At 48.7% G+C, this 26,601-nt stretch overlaps 2 protein-coding genes and 1 pseudogene across 2 annotated transcripts; 2 read left to right on the plus strand and 1 right to left on the minus strand.

Moving 5' to 3' along the window:
- Positions 1–13,842: 13,842 nt before the first annotated feature.
- On the minus strand, positions 13,843–15,254 carry LOC125548124 (BTB/POZ and MATH domain-containing protein 1 pseudogene; annotated as a pseudogene).
- Positions 15,255–18,284: 3,030 nt separating this feature from the next.
- LOC125543200 (F-box/LRR-repeat protein At4g14103) lies at positions 18,285–20,286 on the plus strand. The gene is made up of 3 exons (XM_048706466.2): positions 18,285–19,292; positions 19,470–19,613; positions 19,732–20,286. The coding sequence occupies exons 1-3, from the start codon at positions 18,366–18,368 to the stop codon at positions 20,125–20,127; spliced, it is 1,467 nt and encodes a 488-aa protein (XP_048562423.1). The 5' UTR covers positions 18,285–18,365; the 3' UTR covers positions 20,128–20,286.
- A 977-nt stretch (positions 20,287–21,263) lies between these two features.
- LOC125543201 (MAPK kinase substrate protein At1g80180-like) lies at positions 21,264–22,263 on the plus strand. Its single transcript, XM_048706468.2, has one exon. The coding sequence runs from the start codon at positions 21,322–21,324 to the stop codon at positions 21,649–21,651; it is 330 nt and encodes a 109-aa protein (XP_048562425.1). The 5' UTR covers positions 21,264–21,321; the 3' UTR covers positions 21,652–22,263.
- Positions 22,264–26,601: the final 4,338 nt, after the last annotated feature.

A 26,601-nucleotide genomic window follows, 5' to 3' on the forward strand; every position in this document is an offset into this window, starting at 1 on the left:
TGAGGACAGTGGATACATAGTATACCAGCTTTTGAAGAGGGAATTTGTGTCCGTCCGCTTCCCGTTCGACAACGAGCATCGCGCTTACAACTTGATGAGTTGCCGCAATGTACAACATCATTGGTTCGCCGATGTTTGGTGCGGCCAGGATCGGGTTGGTTGCCAGAATGGCCTTTATTTCTTCCAATCCGGCTGTGGCCGTGTTCGTCCACTTGAAGTGTTCGGTGCGCCGAAGGAGGCGATAAAGGGGTAAAGCCTTTTCTCCCAAGCGGGAGATAAAGCAGCTTAGAGCCGCCACGCATCGAGTTAGCTTTTGGATTTGTTTCTGCTACGTGACAGATTTCATCCATGCTGCGGAGTGTTCGCTTGCGCCTGTTATTTGACGCAAAGGTCTCGAACACTGTTAACACCGTATTGTTATCCACTGGATGGTGCTCCATGGTTTAAGGCCAAAGATCCTCACCACTTTTGGCCACCTGCCGAAGTATCCAACATGCTCTAAGGCTGTGTGTTGGTATTGTATCCGCTGTACTATGAATTTTGCAGGGTCCGTTGAGCCATCCTTCCAGTACGGTTCCATACCTTGTAGAGGGTTTTTGTGTTTTGATAGTTGACCCGGGTGTATTGCGATAATGCACCCTTTTGTTTCGGACTGGGTTTGTATTCAGGGCCGGATTATCCCAAAAGTTTACTTCGGTTTTCCAGGCACTTTCCATCGCACAGTACTTTCGTACTATGGACGCCAAGTCAGCGAAGCGTGTTATCTCATGGCGATTTATGGCGTTAAGGATTCCCTTGTTCGTGCAATTATTGCATAAAAATAGGATTGCGTCTTCCTCGCGACAGTCCTTAACCTTGTTGATCGCAAGGAGGAATCTGGCCCAATAGTGATGTACTGTTTCCTGGGGCTCTTGCCTGATGTGGGAAAGATCACTTATGTTTGGGTGGGTGGGTGGAATTGAATCTGAACCCTCACCTGATCTGGGATCCAGGGGCCGAGGAATTTCCAATTTTGAAAGTTTCGGTTCCGGGGTGTGACCCGATAATCCTGGCCCGCTGCCTGACTCTAAGTTCAGGGATTGGGTGTTGTCCTCCCGCGAACGGGCGTCCAGCTCGGAGAGCTCAGGAATCCGGACATATTTGGTCCTCAGGATAGAGGAAAGGTCACCGCATTGTTCCTCCACCACTGCAATATGATGGGTGGCCGGTGGAGAGTTAATCTCCCTTTGATCGGGTTTAAGCCCAATCCGATCATAGTCCATAGCGACTCCCAAGGCGGCGATGCGATCCAAGAGCTCGTTTAAGGAGGAGAGATCCATTGGATCCATCTGTTCAGCGAGTGCCGATTTGACGTGGAGGCTGTTTTCGATGACCCGAGAATTCATCGTCGGCGCGGCGGCTGAACAGGCGGTCATGATGAACCCGCCTAGCCGGAGAGTTTGGCCGACAGCCAAAGCTCCCCCGACAGTAGTACCGTCTTTAAAGACGAGACGAGACATCCTTCCTTCTGGCAACGGCACAGAGGAACTCTCAATGAAAGCACCAATGTCGGTGTCAAAACCGGCGGATCTCGGGTAGGGGGTCCCGAACTGCGCGTCTAAGGCGGATGGTAACAAGAGGCAGGGGACACGATGTTTTACCCAGGTTCGGGCCCTCTTGATGGAGGTAAAACCCTACGTCCTGCTTGATTAATATTGATGATGTGGGTAGTACAAGAGTAGATCTACCACGAGATCAGAGAGGCTAAAACCCTAGAAGCTAGCCTATGGTATGATTGTATGTTGTAATTGTTGTGTCCTACGGAGTAAAACCCTCCGGTTTATATAGACACTGGAGAGGGTTAGGGTTACACAAGGTCAGTTACAAAGGAGGAGATATCCATATCCGTATTGCCTAGCTTGCCTTCCACGCCAAGTAGAGTCCCATCTGGACACGAGACAAAGTCTTCAATCTTGTATCTTCATAGTCTAACAGTCCGGCCAATGGAGATAGTCCGGCTGTCCGGAGACCCCCTAATCCAAGACTCCCACAACGCCGTAGCCCAGGCTCTTGTAAGCAAGGCCTTCCATACAAGATTCTATTGGCCAACGGCCCGGGCAGATGCACAGGACTTGGTCCAACGTTGCGCCGGTTGCCAGCTCTTTGCAAATCAAAGCCACATGCCACCCACCGCCCTCCAAACAATCCCCATTACGTGGCCCTTCGCGGTCTGGGGGCTTGACATGGTTGGACCCCTTAAAGGGGGAACCCACAAGAAAAAATACTTACTGGTCATGGTGGATAAATTCACCAAATGGATAGAGGCCAAACCTGTTAAAACAGCCGAATTCGGACCAGTGATAGACTTCATATCCGGGGTCATACACCGTTATGGCGTCCCCCACAGCATCATAACTGACAACGGCACGAACTTCACTACCAATGAGGTGAAACTCTGGTGCGGCAAAATGCGCATCAAGCTCGATTATGCTTCAGTCTATCATCCACAAACCAACAGCCAAGTTGAGCAAGCAAACGGTCTTATAATGAGCGGCATTAAACCCAGATTAGTGCGTTCCTTAACGGAGTCTAACACACACTAGGTAGAGGAGCTCGACTCCGTACTCTGGGGGCTACGGACCACGCCGAATCGTAGTACCGGATATACACCCTTCTTTATGGTGTACGGCGCAGAGGCAGTCTTGCCCTGTGACATAATTCATGACTCACCTCGAGTGCGCATGTACGAAGAAAGAGAAGCCGAGCTCGATCGGCAGGACAGTCTGGACACACTGGAGGAGGAGCGCGACATAGCAAAAGCCCGTTCCGCATTTTATCAGCAACAGGCTCGCAGATACCAAAGCAGAGAAGTACGGGCCAAAACTTATAATGTTGGTGAACTAGTTCTACGCCAGTCGGATAAGAAAAAGAACAAGCTCGAACCCAAGTGGGAAGGTCCCTTCATTATTGACCAAGTTCTGACCGGTGGAGCGTACCGACTGCGGGATGCATCGACTAATCGACTAGAGCCGAACCCATGGAACGCGGCCAGGCTCCAAAGATTCTACGCCTAGCGCCGGACTCTATGTTCGTCCCCTTCCTCTGTCCATTTTTTGCATATACATTATCTGTCTTGTTTTTCTTTCTTTCTTTTATTCTTTCTCTAGGCCTTCAAGGGCCAACTTGTGCCTCGCTCGCACATTATAGATGCGCTAGCCGCGCTCATCATACCTGGGGGCTTCTTTCACAGAAGCTTAAATTATTTATCTGGGCCTCATGCCCCGCACATGTGTTATACTTCCGCATGTACCTTTTTTCGCCATTATATGCATCGATATGACTTAAGTTTTGGCCAAGCTGGGTTGCCTGGCTCTTGTATTTATTCCCTACGTTCCCGTTAATTCGGCTAGGGCATAAGGGGAGCACCTCTACGATTGTTACTGTCGGGTCAGCCGGATGTGTACCTCAGACTGGATGAAGCCGAAAGCTAGCGTTCTTAAGGGGATATTCGGTCGGTGAACAAAAGATGATTTTTATTTATTTTCCATATATGCCCCCAGATGTTCTTTCCTGCGTTTCCTATCGCAGTCCAGACATGCACTTTAGGGCATGCGTACCCAAGGAAAGGAACCCTTAACGGAACTATTCTCCCTGGAAGATGTTTCTTACTACCCATGTAATATAACATAACTAGTTGGGCACTTGTCTGTTCAAGCACTAATGACCCCTACGCCTGGTCTCCATGCATACCCCGGTTCTTATATAACTGAGCGGGTATTCGGATACACTCCGGACTATCGGGTCCCGAGGTTGAAGCGAAAAGGTCTGCCATGACAAATGATCTACAATCTGGCTAGAAGGCATTATACATGTCACTTTAATTACATAGTCATGCAGACTGACTAAATTCCTCTTCTATACCATCCAACAGGCGGTCTAGCTTACAATCCTGTTGGGAATACTTTGCGGCTAATTCTACTTGCCCATAAACTAAGCTAACAGGGATCTCTTTCCCGTCGGGCCCCACAGGTCCGACCTCGGCCATGTGATTCAGGTTAGTCTTGGTATACCGCGTCTTCACCATGGCCCAGGCCTCCCTGGCACCTTGACGGCAGGCCGATATCTTCCATAATCAGAAGCGCCGCCGTGCTCCTTTGAGCTTCTCCGTAAGCTCTACAACACCTTCTGACAAGGAGATGGATGGCCATAAGGCCTGGGCAATACCTTGCATCACCTGCCGAACTTGTCCGTGCAGTTGTGAGAGCTCGGATAGAAGATCACCCGCAGACCTGGGCATTTCCTCCGCGGGACAACCCGTCAGCATACCTACAGACATAACGCTGTTAGTCGACTTCTTCGCCGAACTCCTTCCAAAGGATTCGTTCAAGCACTTACTGAAAATGCCGCGTCGAAGCCGCTTATTCTCCTTTTCGGAGTAGGCAAGCTGGGCTCAAACGTCTTTTAGTTCCACACTCAGCTTGGTATTGGCGTCTTGGAGATTGTTTTTCTCCCGCCTCACCTGAGTCAGCACGCGCTCGCCAGCCTGTAGCTATCGCACGACGTGCTGGTTCTCCGGATTTCCTCCGGATTCATCTGCAACATCTATTGTTAGATCTGCAGCCACGCCGCACACTATATGTTAACTATCATTCTTTAAATGTTACCAGCGGGGGACTTTTTCGGTTCCTTCAATGCGGCAGCAGCGGCCCGTAGTTGGGCCTTGCATTCCTCCAGCTCCTGTGATAGCCGAGTATTCTTCTCTGTAAGAACCTGGACAATAAAGATGATCCTTAAATCAGTTCTGCTAACTATTTCAAGTCTCAGGGGCTATTGATACATATAATCGTCAGATTTACTTACCCATACATCCTTTACATACTGACCTGTGGCTCTGGCTAGACCATCTTGAGTAGCACGGAGGTACGCCTCTCCATAATTGAAGGCATCAAATGCCTCTGGTGAGAAACAAGCATCGCGAAGTACGGGCCGGCGGCGCCTATGATTCATGGCGCTTTCCACCTCTGAATTCGTGGCGGATAATCTATCCGCATCCTCTGTAGGAGGATTATCCTGCGCCCGCCCCATATCGGCTTCCGCCTCTATGTCCGGTCCTGGTGCCCAGCTAGCGGAAGCGTGATTACTAACATCGCCGGACACATTTCGGCGAGCGTTTTTTCTATTAAAGAAGCACGGGCGTCATTACATTTCGAGAAAGACGACAACCACAGAGCGGGGTTTCTGTTATACCTTTGCGCCGGCGTCTCCGTCCTGACCGCCTTCCTTTTTGGCCTGCCCGGCCTCGGTGCCTCTTGTTGGCGAGTTGCTGCGGGTTCGGCAGGGCGTCCCGAATGCCTTCCGTATAGAAAACGTCATATGTATATGGTAGGTGAAGTGTCTAAAAGGGGATCCTAGTTTTTGGAGTTGGGATTTTTTGGTTTTCTTACATGCGATGCGGGAAGCCGTCCGGGATAGTCGGCCGTCATGGCCACCATGGCATCATCACAGCGTAACTGATAGAACTGCCGGTCTATCAGCTCCATGAATATAACCGGATCTTCTTCAAGTCCGGAGTCGAGGGCCCGGTCAGGGTCCTCTGGTTGTGGAGAAGGGCTGCTGACCTCCTTTATGGCTTTTCGCAGTTCATGCCGCAAAGTGGCAAGGTGAATACTTACGACAAATAATGCGGGAAAAATGGGAGTAAGGAAATATAACTTACCCAGCTTGGAGGATTGTACATGGAGAATCCATCCCGTGGCTTGATGCGGATGAACTCCTCTTCCTCTCCCTTGAACAATTCGGGCATATTTTTTGCTAAAGCGGCAGCATTGTCCGGACCCTCACGCCCGCAGCGGGTGGCATCATCCGCCCCGTTAAAACACCACAAGGGGTGCCCACGATATTGAAGTGGTTGCACTCCCCGCATTATGCAAATTTACATGACTTCGATTACTGTCAATCCTGATTGAGCCAGTGCTTTAATCCGGTTCATCAGGTAGAGGACTTCTCCATTGTCTTCCACCTGGGGGCTCCATGGGCGCCAACTTCGGCGTTTCTTCAGAGGAGCATTGCTGAACTTACGAAGACCCCGCCGAACAGGGTCTGGAAGGGGAACATCCTCCATATAAAACCATTCCGAAGGCCAGTCTTCGGACGACTTCTTCGGGGTACCGGACAGGTATCCGGTACCAGCGATGCGCCATATTTCGGCTCCGCCCACTTGATAAAGTGATCCCCTCTGTGTGCAAGGGACGAGGCAAAATAGCCTTTTCCACAGCTTGAAGTGAGCCTCGCAGCCCAGGAACAACTCGCAGAGAGCAACATAGCCGGCGATATGTAGAATGGAGGCAGGGGTGAAATTGTGTAATTGGAGGCCGTAGAACTCCAGGAGCCCGCAGAGGAACGGATGAATTGGAAATCCGAGTCCCCTCAATAGATAGGGGACAAGGCATACCCGCTCCCCCATAGAGGGGCCGGGGAAGCTCTCCGCTTGCTCCCTGCCATTGTAGGTGGCGAGCCCGGCTCGGACGGGCACCATATACGCCGGAGGGAGAAATCCCTTGGTCTGCAGTTCGACCGATCGACTGTGTGGGACTGAACACCTCTCCCAATCACCGGGCTTAGGGCTACGGGGGCGGGAGGAGGAGCTGCGGAGGTCGGCCATGCTGGAATGGATCCTCCCGAAACGCGCTCTGATGGATTCTCGCTGGGGGGAGGATGGTATGGATCGGATCTAACAATTCACATCCCTTTAATAGACAATTTATTTGTCTGGCTAGGGGGCAAATGTAAAAATGCCCTGGCGCCTCGTATTCATTCAACGCGTGGGAGATAGCCCTTATTGGGCACAGAAGCCAAGAGGTCCGAACATTTATGGGACCGGACACTGCTTTACGAACACTCAAAAATTGGAGAATAACCCGCCTTGCAATGCCGAAGACAACACTGTGTGCCGGACTCATCGTCATTGAAGCCTAGTTCAGGGGCTACTGAGGGAGTCCTGGATTAGGGGGTCTCTGGACAGCCGGACTGTTGGACTATGAAGATACAAGATTGAAGACTTCGTCTCGTGTCCGGATGGGACTCTACTTGGCGTGGAAGGCAAGCTAGGCAATACGGATATGTATATCTCCTCCTTTGTAACCGACCTTGTGTAACCCTAGCCCCCTCTGGTGTCTATATAAACCGGAGGGTTTTAGTCCGTAGGACAACATACAATCATACCATAGGCTAGCTTCTAGGGTTTAGCCTCTCTGATCTCGTGGTAGATCAACTCTTGTAATACTCATATCATCAAGAATAAATCGAGCAGGACGTAGAGTTTTACCTCCATCAAGAGGGCCCAAACCTGGGTAAAACATCGTGTCCCCTGCCTCCTGTTACCATCTGTCTTAGACGCACAGTTCGGGACCCCCTACCCGAGATCCGCCGGTTTTGACACCGACAGTGGAGAATCGACATCTTTATAATATAATTAAAGGCTATATAATAAATAAAACAGTAGTTAAAACCACCAAATAAGGCCTTTCGATTTTTATAAAATATTAAACTGTTTTATTTTGGGTTAAGAATTATTGTGGCAATAGTATATTATAACCACTAATTTAGGTATTGTATGTGTATTTTATAAAACAAAATTAAATAGAGAATAAAATAGAAAACTACTAATAAAAAATAAGTAAAAGAAAAAGTAAAACAAAATAGTAAAAAGGAAACACCCGGCCAACTCGGCCAACTTGGCCCAGCCGAACTGGCCCAACCACCCCCACCTACAAAGCCCCCCACTCTCCGTAACCCTATCCCCACCTCCACTTCCCCCACTCCCCACGATCCCCTTGCTCCCTCTTCACCCCTCCTCCCCGATCCAGATCGGGGCAGCGGACACCGGCGACCGCGTCGTCTCGCGCCCCGCCGCTGGCGCCCAACCCCAGCATCACCCCACCACCTCATCGTCGTCCTCCTCGCGGCCCCGTCCCCTCTCCCTCGTGGCCCGGCGCCTGCTCGATGCCGTCAACGTCGCTGCCACCTCGCGTCGTCGTCGGACCCAGCCGGAACGCCTCCTCGACGCCGCACCTCCTCCTCGACTCCCGTTGCCTAGTCCCTACACCGCCGGTGAGGCCACGACCTCCCTCTCCTCTTCTCCCCCTCCCTATTGCATGTCGCCTCGCCGCGCCCGAGCTCGCGCGCTCACCGCGGCCTCGCCCCGCCCGGCGTGCCGTTGCGCGTGCCCGCTGCCGCGCCAAGCCGCACGCCGCCGCCCCGCAGTCGCCGCCCGCGCACTGAGCTCGCTGCCGCGGCTGCGCCCTCAACCGCCCGCGCCTCCTCCGGCCTTCTCTCCAGACGCTCGTACCCACCGCCGCCTCCAACTGCGGCCCCGCGCCGACGCTCGCCGTCGCAGCCCCGCAACTTGCCACGCGCCTGACCCCTGCCCGCGCTGTTGTCCGCCCCCACGCGCGCCTGCCGCCGCGCTGCTGCAGCCCGACCGCGGCCTCCGCTCGCTAGCCCTGCCGCCCACCGCTGTCGGCGCCGCCCTGTCCCCTCGCCCCGCCGCGCTTGCTCCGGCCGGCCGTGGCCGCTGGTCGCGCACCCCCCGCGGCCATCTCCCGCGACCGGCACTGGCGCCTTGGCGCGCCCCTTCGCCCGTGACCGTTCGGGCGGGTTCGCTCGCCCGTTACCCGCGGCCAAACCCGCTAGGCCTCCCTCTAGAATGTTTTTTAATAAATAATAATAATAATAAATAATAATTAAATAATTAACTTAATTAATTTTGATTAATTAAACTAAACAATTAATTAAACTAATTAATCATAGTTAGATTAATCTAATAACTAATTAAACTAACTACTATTAGTTAATTAATCAACCAATGACAGTGAAGCCCACCCCTAATTAATCATGATTAGGTTAATTATAAATGGTTAATTAAAATGTGTCACTGACCAGTGGGACCCACTGGTCAGGTTGACCAGTCAACCCTGTTGACTGCTGACGTCAACAAGCACTGTTTTGGATAATGTTGAATCAAAATAATTAAATAAATCCTAAAAATGATTTAAATCTTTTAAAATTAATATAAAATAAACCGTAGCTTCGATGGAAAAACTTTGTACATGGAAGTTGCTCAAAACGATGAGACGAACCCGGATACGCAACCCGTTCGTCCGCCACGCATCCCTGGCATAGCGAACAAGTAACTTTTCCCCTCCAATTCATCTGTCCGAAAACGCGAAACACCGGGGATACTTTCCCGGATGTTTCTCCCCTTCACCGGTATCACCTCATACCGCGTTAAGGCACCCCTAGCACCGCTACTTGTCATGTCATGCATCGCTATGGATCTGTTTGCATTATATTCATTGTTTCTTTCCCCTCTTCTCTCCGATAGACTACGAGACTGACGCCATTGCTGGTGCCCCGATCGACTACACTGTTGACGACCCCTCTTTCTTGCCAGAGCAACCAGGCAAGCCCCCCCTTGAGCACCAGATATCGCCTATTCTTCTCTCTACTACTTGCATTAGGGTAGTGTAGCATGTTACTGCTTTCCGTTTATCCTATTCTGATGCATAGCCTGTCATTGTTGCTACAGTTATTGATACCTTACCTGTAATCATAAATGCTTAGTATAGGATGCTAGTTTACCATCAGTGGCCCTACATTCTTGTCCGTCTGCCATGGTATACTATCGGGCCGTGATCACTCGGGAGGTGATCACGGGTGTATACTTACATACATATTATATGATACTTGTGATGACTAAAGTCGGGTCGGCTCGTAGAGTACCCGCGAGTGATTCACGGATTGGGTCCGAAAGGACGTTTGTCCCGACGGCCCTCTGAGTGGATCTTTGTGGCGGAGCGATAGGGCAGGTTGAGACCGCCTAGGAGAGAGGTAGGCCTGGCCCTGGTCGGCGTCCGCGGTTAATTCAATTAACACGCTTAACGAGATCTGGGTATTTGATCTGAGTCTGGCTACTAGCCTATACGCACTAACCAACTACGCGGGAACAGTTATGGGCACTCGACGTCGTAGTATCAGCCGAAGCCTTCGTGACGTCAGCGACTGAGCGGTGCGCGCCGGGTTGGACTGGAACGCATGCTCTTGTATAAAGGAGGCTAGGTCTGCTCACCGGCCGCGTCGCAACGTGTAGGTGTGCAATGGGCGATGGGCCCAGACCCCTGCGCCATAGGATTTTGACCGGCGTGCTGACCTCTATGTTGTGCCTAGGTAGGGCTGCGACGTGTTGATCTTCCGAGGCCGAGCATGACCCAGGAAAGTGTGTCCGAACAAAGGGGATCGAGCGTGTTGGGAAATGTGGTGCACCCCTGCAGGGAAGTTAATCTATTCGAATAGCCGTGATCTTCGGTAACAGGAAGACTTGGAGTTTTACCTTGACCTTATGACAACTAGAACCGGATACTTAATAAAACACATCATTTCAAGTGCCAGATACAAACGGTGATCGCTCTCTCACATGGCGATGACGAGAGGATCATCGGGTAGGATTATGCTATGCAATGTTACTTGGTGAACTTACCATCTATTCTCTTCTGCTGCAAGATGGAAGTTACCAGAAGCGCAGTCTTCGATAGGACTAGCTATCCCCTTCTTATTCCGGCATTCTGCAGTTCAGTCCACATATGCTACCCCTTTTCCATTTGATACCAATGCATGCATATGTAGTGTATCTCCTTGCTTGCGAGTACTTTGGATGAGTACTCATGGTTGCTTTGCTCCCCCTTTTCTCCCTTTCTATACCCGATTGTTGCGACCAGACGATGAAGTCCAGGAGCCAGACGCCACTGTCGATGACGACTGCTACTACTTGGGAGGTGCCTACTACTACGTGCAGGCTGCTGACGACGACCAGGAGTAGTTTAGGAGGATCCCATGCAGGAGGCCTGCGTCTCTTTCGATTTGTATCCCAGTTTGTGCTAGCCTTCTTAAGGCAAACTTGTTTAACTTATGTATGTACTCAGATATTGTTGCTTCCGCTGACTCGTCCATGATCGAGCTCATGTATTCGAGCTCTCGAGGCCCCTGGCTTGCAATATGATGCTTGTATGACTTATTTTATTTGTAGAGTTGTGTTGTGATATCTTCCCGTGAGTTTCTGATCCTGATCGTACACGTTTGCGTGTATGATTAGTGTACGGTCAAATCGGGGGCGTCACAATATTGACATTGTTTACTTATTTTCTTCTAGCCGCTTCATCAATCGAATTTGGTTTCTTTGCAGGTTACTAACCTTCGAAAAGATTTACGATGCACGACAGAGATGGTATACAAATTTTGAGTCGGTCGCAGAAACGTAGGGGCGCTGACTAACATGTTTGCTGCCTCCATGGTAATGAAATAAACCGCAGCTGAATTTCTTCTTTTTTAAGAAAAGGAGGATATACCCTGGCCCCTGTATCTGGGCGATGCATGCAACCATTTTACTACTTATTCACATAGACCTTGTAAAGTAATACATCAATAAGTCTGAAGCCACCATCTTGGTAACACCTATCGCTACTCCTATCCCCTTGATGAAGGGATGCCGAATGTCCTAACCGAATACCAAACAGACATTGTACCAAAGTCTAACATCTAAAGCCGGATGCCCCAGCCAAGCCACAAAGCGGGGACTGGGTCACACACCGGCCAGGCACACTCTCAGAGGCCGCCGCTGCCGTCTTCCATTGATCCATCTCCAGATTAGGTACAGACGCACCAACCTTGGTTGGCCTGTCATCGATGCCACCACGGTGCCAGACAACGCCACCGTCCTGCACGTATCCATCTACACGCGCCCGTCGTCAAATTCTGCAGCGCCATGCCGCCGGGATCCGTCGTCGGTCTTGCGGTAGATGTAATGCTCCTCCTCCTCCTCTTGTCCCCTCCAGTCAGCACTTGCTCCAAAACAATGCCCCTAGGAGGGAGAACGACACCGAAGGCGCAATCATCGTCCGATCTGGTAGACCCAAATCTAGGATTTCCCCCAGAACATCCCGATCGAGTTGACATGACCTGCAACAACGATGCCGCGAGAAAAAAAAACGGCGTCAGAGACGCCACAATCGTCTGCCAAGATCGTAGTCAAGCGCGGTTTTCACCGAAAGCCGCGTCGTCACGATCTCGCGGCTGGATGGAAATGCGCAGAGCTTTTCCATGCAGACGTATGCCGCCACCGATTCTCCGGCGGAGATCCTCCATCCCCTCGGCGGAGCCCTCATCGCGCCGCCAACCATCCACATGAAGAGTTGGCGACGGATCTGGGTGGGATCCAGATCAGCCCAGCATCGCCGGAGATCTTGGATCCCGTGGGTCATGAAGGGTAGCGGGGCCGCCGCACAACAGGTGCGCCACCCTGGTCACTGCGAACAACTCCCGCCCCAACCGCACCAACTAGGGATGCATACGACCATTATAGTATGAGTGCCAAGATAAACATGGTCCTCAAGAATATTTTAAATGAATATCAAGATATTTCTTGATGAGTGGTTCCACCATACACCAAGCTTGATCCTCAATAAATGGGAGAAAAACCCCTATGCATCACCTGTCAATTCTAGGAGTTGAACTCGGGTCGTTAGGCTACACAACTGCATGCCTAACCATTGAGCCAAGGCTCTCTTTGCAATTTTTGTTATCTGTATGTGTTGCCAGGACAACTGAATAACCTGAGGCCGACTGGTTGGTTTTGTTGTTTTAACCAGGCCTTTTCTCTTTACAACACTGAATGGATGAAGTGAGAATTTGAGACAAGCCATGATCTCACAAGCTAGCATAGCACTCAACAGGTGGATTTCTCCTATGTGTTGCCCTTGCTGCTTCAGTTTAAATTTAGATTAGACTTCACCGGGTGTATGTAATCTGAAATCTCTTCAAAGGTTAAGTTTACTACTGTATGCCCATTCAGAGAGTATGAAATCCGTCAGGTCAACAACGCATTCAAATGCAAGAGGTTGTGTTTTTCTAGATAATAACGGAAGACAAAATCATAGCTTCCAATGATTCAAATAATTCAAAATCAATACACATGTTGTGGTGGGTCCTATCGCCGTGATTTGTCGAAAAACCTTCAAAAGTAATAGTTTACTGAAGAAAAATGACATCCTAATTTACTGGTTTCTAACTTTGTAATAAAGTCTAATGAAAACCTTCAAATGTAGTAAGATTCCAGCGAAAGACATCCCGGCCTTGTGTCAAGTTAATCGAATCCAAACGGGATAGAAGATATTGCCATGACACAAGACGGGTCCCAACCAAATCCCTCCGAAATGATATATCTGGCGGAGAAGTGGTCATCACATGCGCAAGAGTATCGTTCTTATCGCGTACAATGCGGTACAAGGCTAGGTACTGTTCTCGGAGAGTGGTATTTCCTAGCCACTTGTCCTCCCAAAAGCATATCTCCGAGCCATCCTTTATCGCGAAGAATCCGAAACGGAAAAGATGTTTCTTTACCGCCATCAGACCAGCCCAAAAATTGCACCGACGGACAATGGATTTGCGAGATCATTAATTCCTCCATTGAGGATACAATAAGTGCAAACTGGAGATCATACATAACCTTGAACTCAAGGATCGACGGTAATAAGATCTCCCAAGTAATGTTCTTCCATTAAAAGTGCAACCGGATGAAAATGTTATGTGTGCATCAGCAAATTAAAGTCACCCTATTCAGAAATCGACTTACAAAAGAAAATCGCAGACGACTTGGGTTAGTAAAACCATTAAGGAAAAATTCATGCGTTATACGTATATCCGAAACACTTTTACTTTATTAGAGGAGAACACAACGGGTTAGCCATATAATTTGCAGAACAGACGTTTCTCCACACACAAAAATGCAGAACAAATGGAGATTCAACTGCAATGTCATCTGATAACTCACAATGCCCTTCATTACTGATTAATTGATTGGTAAGGTTGCACATAATGCAATGATAGTAGGATGTGGTCACTTTGAACATGACAAGAAAATTAAATGCCAGAGTACCATTGCTGAAACAAGAGAGAGCATGCATATGTAGCTAGTAGCTTGATGGTTCCCAACGGTATGTAGCATCCTAGGATCAATCAAGAATCAACCATCACTGAGCTGGGGCATCGATCGAGCACTTGGCAATCAGCTCCTTGACAATAGAGGGGAAGCTTGAGCGCAGATTCTCGAAGTCGTCGCCGGCCATGGCTGCCGTCAGGTTCTTCGGAGAGCTGAGGAAATGGAAGCATGCGCCTTTGAGCTCATGGCAGTGGTGCACCTCAGCTAACGCCAGGATGCTCGCCGCCGTGCCCGCCGCGATGTTCTTGCACAGCTTGTCCTCGCAGATCAGCTTGAGCCTCTCCATGCGGTACTTGTCGGCCGCCACGAGCAGATGCTGGGCCATGGCGAATTCCTCTTCTTCCGCCGTCTCCAGCGGCCACGAGTCCGTGTACATGAAGCGGAGCAGCGCCTTGAAGACCTGCGCCTCCATGTCGGCCACGCGGACCGCGCCGGCGGCGCCGCCCTCCCTCATCGAGCCGAAGAGCTCCGCGCTCAAGACCGGCGACCGGGCCGCGAGCAGCCACCGGTGCGCGGCGAACGTCTGGCCGCCGACCTCGAAGACGACGTCGGCGCCCTTGTAGGCCGCGAGGAGGTCGCCGAGCTGCTGGCCAAGGTCGGACGGGGGCACAGGGACGGATCTTGGCGCGGGGGCCGGCGGCGGGCCCCCATCGGCGCGGAACTCGTTGACGACGATGATGTCGCAGCGGATGGTGAAGGAATCGTCCTTGAGATGGTCCGATTCCTCCAGGGTCTTCCTCTTGACGAAATTCGGGCACTCCCAGACGCCATCTTCGCCGGCCTCCACCCTGCCGAGCTTCAGCGGCGCGGGCTTACGGCCCCAGCTCTGGAGAAAGGAGAGCGCGTGCTTCTTTTCGGCCTTAAAGCGGAACTGGACCTGCGCGCGCACCTCTCCGGCGACGGCGTCGTCGAGGACGAGGTGGAGGGATATGTGGCCCTTGTGCGAGGACGGGTCGCCGTTGGGGTAGTACTGGATGGCCCAGCGGCGGCCGCCGACGGAGAAAGGCTGGGACTTGAGGAACTCCCCCGTGGGCAGGGTGGCCTTGGTGATCGAGTAGCCGTCGATCTTCAGGTGGTGGCGCCCGTGCGTCGTGTCGGCGACGATCTCGGAGGCGCTGGACGACATTGCGGCGAGCCTCTGGCGTAGCGCCGCGCAGAGCTACTGGGATTCGGCAGGGATGGAGTGGGGAGTGGAGGAGGGGAACGCGAGGACGACGAACCTTTCTATTCTGGGAAAGGTTCTGGATCGGGACTCTTCTAAACACGGGCCTTCGCAATTTCGTTCGAGCAAATGGGCTTTAGTGATAAAAAGGTTACTCAATGGGCCTTACGTTTTTCTCAAATAAATTCAAATGAAAGAGAAAACAGACCTTTACGGATATTCAAAATGGCCCCAAGGAGCATATGTTCCTGGGTGAAAAAAAGGTAAATTTCTCAATGTCAACAGAAATTGAAATCTATATGTTCGTGTCTGTGAATTTTGATGGAAAAAACACTAGTATTGTGAACCGTGCTAAGAAAAAGTCTACTAAGAAAAATAAATCCGACCTTTACGAATATTCAAAACGGCGCCAAGGAGCATATGTTCGCAGGTGAAAAAGTTAAATTATGAATGTAAAAAAATGAGAAAATATTGTCATGTATATGTTCATGTCCTTTTCCGTGTCTGATTTTTCATGAAAAAAACACAAGCGCAAAGTGTACTAAGAAAAATAGTCTATTGGTCCTAAAAGAGCCTTTCTAGAGTACAATTTTTCTTTTGCCTAGATTACACACTTATTTGTTCACGAAACTTCACAGGCAGATAAGAGACATGAACATGTGTGTTGTAGAAAACAATCTTTTTTACAGTTACACTATTCATCCTGGAGCCAAAATGTTTTCCCCTTCGATACCGTTTGTGAATGGAGTGAAGTAACTACAGTACATTTGTAGCACAATTAAATCTACTATTAAACAATACACTTGCGCTTTTGCCTCCACCATCCTCCCCCCCCCCCCCCCAACCCAAATCGTAACACCCTAACATGCTTCTCCATCCAACAAAGTTTCTTCCTCGGTTCCCATCGCGAATGCCAATGGCTTCGACAACCTCATGCCCCGAAATACGTTGTCGCGAGGTGTTCTCTTAGATCATCCACAAGTTTTAGAGGCAAGTTCTAAATTGGGATCCACCGACCAAATGCTTGAAGTGGTGTTCATCACCCTGGCCAAATGGGCGCGAATATGTATAGATAAGCTCGGTATGTATGAATGTTCTTTCGATATTAGTTTGACCGTGCGCAGTGATACACCGATCATAACATCGATGTAGGACGCGCATGAGGCTTCCGTCAGCTTGGTTGGGGGTCCCCACGTATGCTATTAGCAATATCAAAGGGGTTTCATTACCATCAAGAAAATGGGACATAACTAATCCAACTATCAATATAATTTTCTCTCGAAAATAGTCTTTTGTGCATAAAAATAGTTTAGACCAGTATAATGCATGTATGAGTTGAACATGATCGAAGTGAGTGTTTACCAGGCTCAACAAGGTCTTCAATGTCCTCAGGTCAATTCTTTAACATCCTCAAATCCTTTAGAATGTTCGTTTTTCTACTCGCTAGAAAAAATTAAAACAACACATAATAAATAAACATTGCATACGTGGACTCCTAAAATTATAAAATTAGTATCATCGAAAACAGGGTTAGATGGACTTAGGAAAATGAATTAATGAATTAATGCATTTGGAGTTGTGGATATTCAATTATGATTTTCCAAAGTTTTTCTGAATTATGAAAAATGAAAAGGATATTGTTCATATGGGCCGAACTGGCGTCCCAAACTACGGAACATGCTGGGGGGACTAACGTTAAAAGCGCGAGATGGAAATACGTCTTTAGTCAACAAACGGGTATATGTCTATAACAGAAAAGCTATTATGCTTTGCTTTTCCTTGAGGACAAACGTATTCACGACTTGACATGTTATAACACGCTGACAGGTGGAGTCTACCTATCGAATCAGAGAGAGAGAGAGGGAGGGAGGGAGGGAGAGAGAGAGAGAGAGAGAGAGAGAGAGAGAGAGAGATGGGAAACAGGAAACAGGGAAGGTGGCAACGATGAGGCTCACCGACGGTGGAGTAGCGGGCGGTAGGGTTGGGAGAGGCCCTCCTCTTCGCCTTCCCAGCCTTACAGTGATGAGGATTCATAGACAATCATCAAAATGCATCAAACACTTCTTTTAATTACATGAATATTTTGGCCAATATGTGTCGAACAATTTTCTAAATGACATGAAGATTTTTCCAAAGAATATGCCAAACACTTTTTGTAACTACATTAAGATTTATAATTGCATAAACATTTTTAAAATGTATTGGACACTTTTCAAATTACACGAACTTTCTTGAATGATTGCACCACCCTTTTAAATACATGATTTTTTCTTTCAAACACTTCTTAATTGCATAATTACTTTTCTAATCGCTTCTTTTTAATGCCTTGATTTTTTCAACTACATACAATTTTTAAAATGGTCCGGACCCTTTCTCTAATTACATGAATGTATTTTCAAAGATGTTTCAAACATCTTTTTCATCCATATGAATAATTTTATAATTTATTAAGTAATTTTTAAAATACATGAACAATTTGGAATTACATGATTTCTTAAATGGTTGGAACACTTTTTTGAATGGCATGAACATTTTAAAAAAACTTGTTGATCATTATTTTAATTACATGAGTGTTTTTATAATTGCATAAAGAATGAACCAAATATTAATTTAAGTACATTAACTTGTTTTAAAAAATGTAGCAAACACTTTTTTAATTCAATCAGTTTTTAATAATTACTTAAACATTTTGAAATTCATCAGACAGTTCTAAAGTTACAAAACTTTTTCAAATAGTTTGAACACTTTTTAAATTACATGAATTAATGTTTCAAACTGTTTTTGCAATAATGTTTCAAAAACCTTTTTAATTACATGAATATTTTTGTAATTGCATAAACACTTTGTACATTAAATTATTTCCATTAAATGATCTGAATATTGTTTTAAAATTACATGAAACCCAGCATGCTCGGCAAGAACATTCTTTTTGTAAAATGACGGCAAGAACATTTCATCTTCTTTTGCTTTCTTTTTTTGAGGGGGTCTTCTGCTTTTTTTTAGATGAGCAAGAACACTCCATCTCGGTGGACCGGCCACGAATGCAGCTTCATGGGCCGCTGGGCAACCAGCTTTCCGAGATTTGGTAGGCCCAAGGTTTCTTACTCCTCCACCAGCCACCTCCACACCGGAGCTCCCCCTCCATTCCGGCCAAAACCCTCGCCTCCGGTCGCCGCCATGGCCGCGAGCGTCGAGCAAGTCCTTGGGTGGTTCCCCGGCATCGAAGCCATCACCAGAATCAGGGTCGCCTCCCTCTCCGCCGTCCCGGGCTACGCCGGCGAGGACCGCATCAGCGCCCTCCAAGACCACCTCCTCCGCGACATCGTGTCCCGCCTCCCCGTCAAGGACGCCGCCCGCACGGCCGCGCTAGCCTCCCGCTGGCGCCACCTCTGGCGCTCCACGCCGCTCGTCATGTACGACGCCCACCTCCTCCCGGCCGGCGACCCCGCGCGCGTCGCCGCCGTCGCCCGCATCCTCGCCGACCACCCGGGCCCCTTCCGCACCGTCAGCATCACCTGCTGCAATTTCGCGTCGCACGAGCGCGAGCTCGCCGAGTGGCCGCGCCTCCTCGCCGCCAAGGGCGTCCAGGACCTCGTCCTCGTCAACAAGCCCGCCGACGACGAACGCCTCCCCGTCGTCCCCGCCGACATCCTCCGCTGCGCCTCGCTCCGGCGCCTCTTCCTGGGGTTCTGGACGTTCCCGGACACCGGCGTCAGCCCACCCGGTGGAGGCGCAGACGGATTTCCACACCTCCGGGAACTCACCTTGTTCGGCACCGACGACATGCTCGGCGGCGACCTCGACCGCTTGCTCGCTTCCAGCCCCGTTCTCGACACCCTCGCGCTCGTCCTCAGCCCAACCTGCGAGCGCGTCCACCTCCGCAGCCAAAGCCTCAAGTGCGTGCTCCTCTGGGAGTGCTTCCTGAAGGAGGTCCTCGTCATGGACGCCCCGCTCCTGGAGCGGCTCATTCTGTGGAAAACCATTGATGGTGAGGACGAACCGGTGGCTGTGAGGGTCAGCATTGCTGACGCGCCCAAGCTGCGGGTGCTGGGTTACTTGGAGCCGAGAATTCACCAGCTGCAGATTGGCGAGAATGTCATCAAGGTACTACCTTTCAATGCATCTCACTTTCAGTAATGGCATTCCATATTCCAATCTGTATCCACATTTTAAGATAATAGAAGGAGCATGGCCTCTTCATTATGCGTGAATCTTGTATGTGATCATTGTACCAACGGAATGAAGTATGATCTCTCTTTCTCTTGGTGCATTGCATTGCAGCCTGATACAATGGTGAGCCCAAGCACCGTGTTTCCAAGCGTCAAGACATTGGCCTTGAAGGTGAACTTTGGTGTCTTTGAGGAGGTCAAGATGCTGGCCAGCGTCCTCAGATGCTTTCCTGAAGTTGACAGGCTGCACATTGAGGTGACTTCTTCGTATCCTCCTGCACTGCACATTCCTTCAGTCAGCCATTCAGCATTCATATAACAGATTATCTATCACTGAGGTGATTAAACTACTGTCCATTTTTACCATTTTGCAGTCTGTCACGGCCGATGAACCCACTGGAATGCACCATGCCGAGTTCTGGCAAGAGGTCCATCCTATCGAATGTGTGAAGTCACATGTCAAGAAGGTGGTTATCCATGAATTCCGCGGAAAACAAGGCGAAAACGAATTCCTCAAGTTTGTTAGCAGCATTGCAGAGAAGCTGCGGTCTTTGCTTGTTGTGATTACCCAAGAAATGTTTGCGTCGGCATGGGATTTCTCAATTTCATTGCCAAATGAGGTGAATGAGGTGATTGTCAAAGCAGGGGCTCTGACGCGTGGAGCATGGGCCTGCGAGGACTGTCAACTGGTGGTGGCGGGTCCTAAAGTGGTGGATGGTTGGAACTTCCGCAGAGCGTTTGATCCCTGTGTTAAGGACCCTTTCCGCTGATGCACTTGAAGAAGCAGAGCACTCCTTCAGGTACCATGAACAGCTGCAAGTGTTCAAGTTAGCTGAAACTGATGTTTAATTTGACATGTTATGCACTGTGTGTTATCAACATTGATCTGCCTTTGATGCTGATAGAAGTAAAAGACATGCAGTTAGTTACATCTTGAGAATTTATATTGCTTTTACTATCCTAGTATCATTTTTCTTTGTAGTGCTCCTTTTTCTGTTTCATCCAGCACTGGCTAGGCAGCATTCCATGGCTTGCAGATATCATATATGTGCCGATCACCTCTGCCAATTCAACCCAGAGTATACAATGCTCTAGACAGGTTGATGAATTAGCCCCTGGATCATGGTTAGGTCCACTGTGCTGCTGGCTGAGTTTTAGTTTTCTTGGTTGCTCCATAGGCTTGTAATACATGCCTTGACTATTTTCTCTAGTGTTTGGCAAGCAAAACTATCATGGATGTTTGTTTAAGCTTATTCTGTGTGATCAGGAGGACTCGATCGGGGCTTGTTAGGGTAGGTACGAATCAATTGGTTTGATGTGCTGATGATGCTAGCGATGAGCAGTAGCAGCATATATTCGCCTCAGAAAAGAAGTTGCAGCAGTACATAACACTTGTCTAGACCTTGACCTTGAGGACCATTTTCTGAAGAAGAAAAAACAAGTTGGGGAGATGCCTGTGACGGTCATATTTTCACTCAATAAATTACACACATCAGTACTGTCCAAATTTTTTTTGAACAACCACCGGGGGGTGGGGGGCAGGCCTGCGTTACATCAGAGAGTACAATGAGAGGAGAGGAATAGGTGCCAAGACATGGCGGCGTCCCTACTAACAGGGTCTTTGAACCTAAAGATCCAAAGCGTGAAATCAGAGATTACATTCTGTAAGGTATCTGCAGCTGAGCGAGTCGCAGTAGTGTTCAAGTTTAAATTCTACCGATGTTGTAAATAGTTCAGTCAAATATTTTTGCCTCAATGATTGCTTCATGTCAACTCAGTGTGCAGCCACGCCTTCCAAGCATCCTAATCCTCACCAGTATCTGTGTATGTGCCTGTCACCATCGTCTGACCCTTATCCCAACAATTTGCTGCATTTTCCAACCTGTGGATATGCAGCCCTCATTGCACATCCATAAAACCCACCTAGATACAAACCCAGAAGAAGGGCAGGGAATATTACATCCATGGCTGGGCTGCAGAGGTCTTCACGGACATTCAGGAGGTCAGGATCATCAGGCATGGTCTGGGGCGAGAGGCTCATGTCGGATGAGCATAGCCAGTGGACCTCGGGGGAACCAGAGTTCAGGGAGCTACGGCACTCCCGCAGCGTTGGGTCCGTCGGGGCGCAGCGCAGGCGCAACGATGGCACCGAGCGTGGCGGCCAGGCGTTCCGGACACGGCGCGTAGCCCCGGCCATGGATCCACCGTCGCCCAAGGTTCCTGGCTGCATCTTCTGTGGGATTTTCAGGAAGACAGCACCTTCACAGCCATCTAAGGCCAGAAGGTACCACTAGAGTGATCTGTGTATTCATCGACCGTATGTGTGACTGGGTTACCTGGTTCTGGAGCTTGTGAAGTTCAGCTCCATTGAGTATATACATGCTACTCCCTCCGTTCCATATTAAGTGTCACTGATTTAGTACAACACTTGATTCTTCAGCTGCCCACCTCTGTGCTTGTATCTGTACCTGGTATCCCCAGTTTTATTTTCTGCTCTTTAGTTGTAATTTCCTGGCTGGTTGATGGCTTTGTTAATTCAAAGCCGGGCTCTGTCTCGAGCCTTCGTTCTAAAAAAAGTACAACACTTGATATGGAATTGAGGGAGTAGTACTCAGTGATACGCTCGTATAGTTGCATGCAGTTTGGATAAGTTTGAGCATATCTGTTTATTAAGGTGTTATGCATATTTTTGCTGATTTCTCTACCACTTGATAGTTTGCTGATGCAACTGCTTTCTTGAGTGACCGCCTCGTCTAGCTTTGTGCGCATGATAGAAATTGTGCATGTCGGCTGCAGCACATATCTTGTATAAGCCACTGTACATGAACATGATGTTTTCATTTGGTTCTGTATCTGGATCGTCTAAAGGTGACTATATTTGTAAATGTTGTCCGTGTATTTGTCTTGTTTGGAGGTCACTATATCCGTATGGTGCACATCCATGAGCCAATGTATGAATCGACCTACATTTGCGATGTGAGGAGGTATTCCATGAATTTGATTGGTTCTTATTATGTCTCTTGAAATGTTTTTATCTCTTCCATATGATCAATTAACCGAATTTTCATCTCATAAATTTCAACTGATTTTTTTCCTGAACTGTCTGCACTTTTTTTCGGCTGGGCAAGCTCTGTGCTGCTTGAGATGGGATTCTAGGTTGAGAATTGTTACCAAAGAGAGGTCGTTGAGAATTTGAGTGCTGTGAACACTGATTACGTAGGTAAAGTGGGCCTAATTGTTGATTATGAAGGAGGAAAGGCGATGCATAGACCGCGAGTAGGTTTAGCGGTTCTGGTGGTTTGCCTAAACAGTGATTGAAATGAGCAATTATGATCCATACCTAAGTACTTCCTCCGTACGAAAAAGCTTGTCCCTCAAATGGATATATCTAGCACTAACTTGATGCTAGATACATCCATCTGAGGGACAAGCTTTTCCGGGACGGAGGGAGTACAAATCTGGAGGTTATTTCCCTATTTTGTATAGATTGAATGCCGTGTGTACTGAATGCACCCCACCCTCTGATATTGATGCCTTTTCAAATTTGGTGCTCTTCTATTCCAAGTTCAGAAGTTTGTTATGGATGCTTTAGCAGCCTGCTATAGTGCTAATTCTTGTGGCTTGCATGGCTGATGGAGATGTAGACAAAACGTCAGTATTTGCTTAATTCTTTATTACTTCCTCCGTCTCAAAATAAGTGTCTTAACTTTGTACGTATTAACTTCGAGGGAGTATGACAATCTTGCTATAGTCATGCTGGTGGTCCAAAATATGGTTCGGTTGGCCAGCGGCTTAACCTGGGAAAATCCTGAAAGTCATGCTGGTAATTCTGGGCCCTAGGCGGGATTTGACGTCAATTAGTAGAGTATGTGCCCATAATTGAGGGACAAGACTGGTATGTGCACTAATAAAGCTTATCCATGAGTGGTATCCGGGTGGACAAGTTGACCTGATGCACTTCACATTTGGTTGGAGTGATGTGGCTTGTTACGTGTAGTACTCATTTGCTTTTAGCACGAAGCTGTATGGCCATCTCCAGGTTCAGGTTTCTAGAAGTAGTACTGAAACTTCAGATAATCCTAGAATTATGACAGCCTTTTGGTAATGAGGTCATAGATTGAAAAGAAAAGGAGAGGAGGTTCTCACTGTCTTGTCTTCACAGTTATACCGATTTGCAGGCACATAGTTGGGACGTCCATATATTAAATGGAAGAAACAAAATTTGCATGTTGAGCAAAGACTAGATGAACGTGTTATAATTGCTTTGCTTTTGTGTAGGTTCCTGTCACTATCCTTTGACCTTCATGCCACCGCACCCCTAGAGCTTTCTGGCACTTACTGTCGTCTACATTCTCAGCTAGCTAGTCGCATGAAAAGACAAGCACTTGCTTTACCTCCACCCATCCAAACTTTTCGTTTGCCTAAGTTTTGTGTTCCTAACTGTTTTGATTCACTTGCTAGTAGAAATTGTGCCCATTTAGGCCTCTACTAGTAAGAGTTTTCGTCGTGTATGCTTGCACGGGTGTGCAGCCGTGGTTTTAGTTTACATCAGAGGGTCCGTTTGTTACACGGGAAACGATTTCCGTCAGCCGGCTGATAATCACGCTACGTCCGCGGCCTCCGCTGCGTGCCACACGTCCTCAGCATAAAGGCAAGTGCAAGCACCTATTTCAACAACAACGGTGTTGTTGCAACTCTTGACGGCAAATCTTAACCCGCAATATTGTATGGCGCTGAGTGTTGGCCGACTAAAAGGCGGCATGTTCAACAGTTAGGTGTGGCCGAGAAGCGTACGTTGAGATGGATGTGTGACCACACGAGGAAGGTTCGAATGCGAAATGATGATATAGAGATAGAGTTGGGGTAGCACCAATTGAAGAGAAATTTGTCCAACATCGTCTGAGATGGTTTGGGCATATTTAGCGCAGGCCTCCAGAAGCTCCAGTGCATAGCGAACAACTAAAGCGTGCGGAGAATGTCAAGAGAGGGCGGGGTAGACCGAATTTGACATGGGAGGAGTCCGTTAAGAGAGACCTGAATGATTGGAGTATCACCAAAGAGCTAGCTATGGACAGGGGTGCGTGGAAGCTTGCTATCCATGTGCCCGAGCCATGAGTTGGTTGCGAGATCTTATGGGTTTCACCTCTAGTCTACCCCAATTTGTTTGGGACTAAAGGCTTTGTTGTTGTTGTTTGAACAACTACTGTGATGCGACGTGGCTTCATTTTGTAGAAATAATCCTGCAACAAGTCTTCAGTTGCAAAAGAAGCGCAACAAGACGGTTGTTGCAGAAAAAATCTAAAAAATATAAGCTACAAAATGTATGTTGTAATTTTTTTAGCAACAAGAAATCTATTGCAAAAAGTTCTGTAACAAGATGTCTGTTGCAAGAATTTTTCGCAACAAGGCATGTGTTGCAATGGTGGATGATAACGTCGGCTGCTGGATTGCGTCAAATCTGACTGCTCGTGCCAGGCTGATATTTTAAAAACATCAGCCGAAGGACGCGTAGCGCAACCCTTGTTACATTCAATTTGATGATTTGCCATGATGATTACACTCTAAAGTGGGTTAAAGTTCAATGATCTTTCTAAGATAAGAGAACGTTTACAAAATGGAAGCATTGCGAATATACAAGTCATTTATGTATATTTTGCTCTTATTTAGGATTTGATATGTTTGAGTAATTTCTGTATCCAAGCGACGACTAGGGTTCCGCCATGCCGCCAACCCCTACCTTCCGCATATGCTTTCAGATACTCTGCTTCTCGAGACAGGGCTACCGACACTGAGGCGGCGGCCTCGATCGGAGAGGGTGGCCTACATCCGGAGGCGGGTGGTGTGCGCTGGTGCTAGGGGTTGTTCCCCTCGGCTGGGTGGGAGCGAGGAAGCGGTGAGCATGGATCGCGGTACGGAGGGTGCCCCATAGTCCCCCGACGCCAGACCTGAAGATGACGCCTTCGTCGTGTGCTACTTAGTCCACCCAGTCGGGTCCGGCCAGATCTAATGGTTGGCTAGACAGGAGATGGGTTGGGAGCCCTAGACTGGGAGAATTTCCTAGCCAACGACGACGGCCACGACGTCGACTATGCTATGGGCCACGTTTCCCCCTTGGAGACGACGCCGAGGTACATCTCCCCTTTTCCTCCTTCTCCTTTACTAGGGAGAAAACTCTCGATCCGTGGGATTGGGTGGCAATGGCGTTATGGCGTTGTCACCTCCTTTTGGAGGCGCTATTTTAGAACTGTGGGACTACGTGAGGGCAGTTGTGTGCTCCTGTTGGCGGCTTGATTCATTTTCTAGTGGTGATGCACTAGAAATGTTCATGTTGGGATGGATGTGCGGCCACACAGGGAGGAACTGAATCCGGAATGATGATATATGAGATAGAGTTGGGGTAGCATCGATTGAAGAGAAACTTGTTCAACATCGTCTGAGATGGTTTGGGCATATTCAGCGCAGGCCTTTAGAAGCGCCAGTGCATAGCGTATGGCTAAAGTGTGCTGATAATGTTAACAGAGGTCAGGGTAGACCAAACTTGACATGGGAGGAGCCCGTAAAGAGAGATCTGAAGGACTGGAGTATCACCAAAGAACTAACCATGGACAGGGATGTGTGGAACCTTGCTATCCATGTGTGCTAGAACCATGAGCTGGCTGTGAGATCTTATGGGTTTCACCTCTATCCTACCCCAACTTGTTTGGGTTCCATGGAGGGTCACTTTCCTCTTCGACTCGTTGTGCTCTTCTTCCCCTTGTGGTCCATTTTGTCCGGCAGTTCAACGCCCTTGAGCTTGGGTGAGAGGGGATAGTGTAGCCCTTAAGACAACGATGCGACGGTGATGATGAGGGTTTGTGGTCTTGGCAAGCTCTAGCCCATCCTTTGGTCATGTTTTCTTTAGGTGATCTCATTTCTAAAGCTTGCATTCGACACGACCAGTGATGTAGGCGACAACTTTGATCCACATGCAATCTGCTACGTGAGGTGGTTGTGTTTCACGTTCCGTTAACGTACAACTTGTTCAGTCTTCATTGCGTGCTCTCGGTGAGCAATTCTACCTTGCCGACTATGTGGCGCCCTTTTATCCAGGGTAGGGGTTTTCTCCGGAGGTGGGGGCGAATGGCACTGTGACGACGTATCATCAATGGGAAGGGTTCGAAGGCATGATCCATTTCCGGTGGTGTGACTCCCCTCAAGAACTTTGTCCCTCGCTCCCCTGTGAGTATTGCTGGACTAGGGCCCGC

Source organism: Triticum urartu, chromosome 3A (genome assembly GCF_056163025.1).
Source record: "Triticum urartu cultivar PI428250 chromosome 3A, HENAU_Tu73, whole genome shotgun sequence".
NCBI lineage: Eukaryota > Viridiplantae > Streptophyta > Magnoliopsida > Poales > Poaceae > Triticum > Triticum urartu.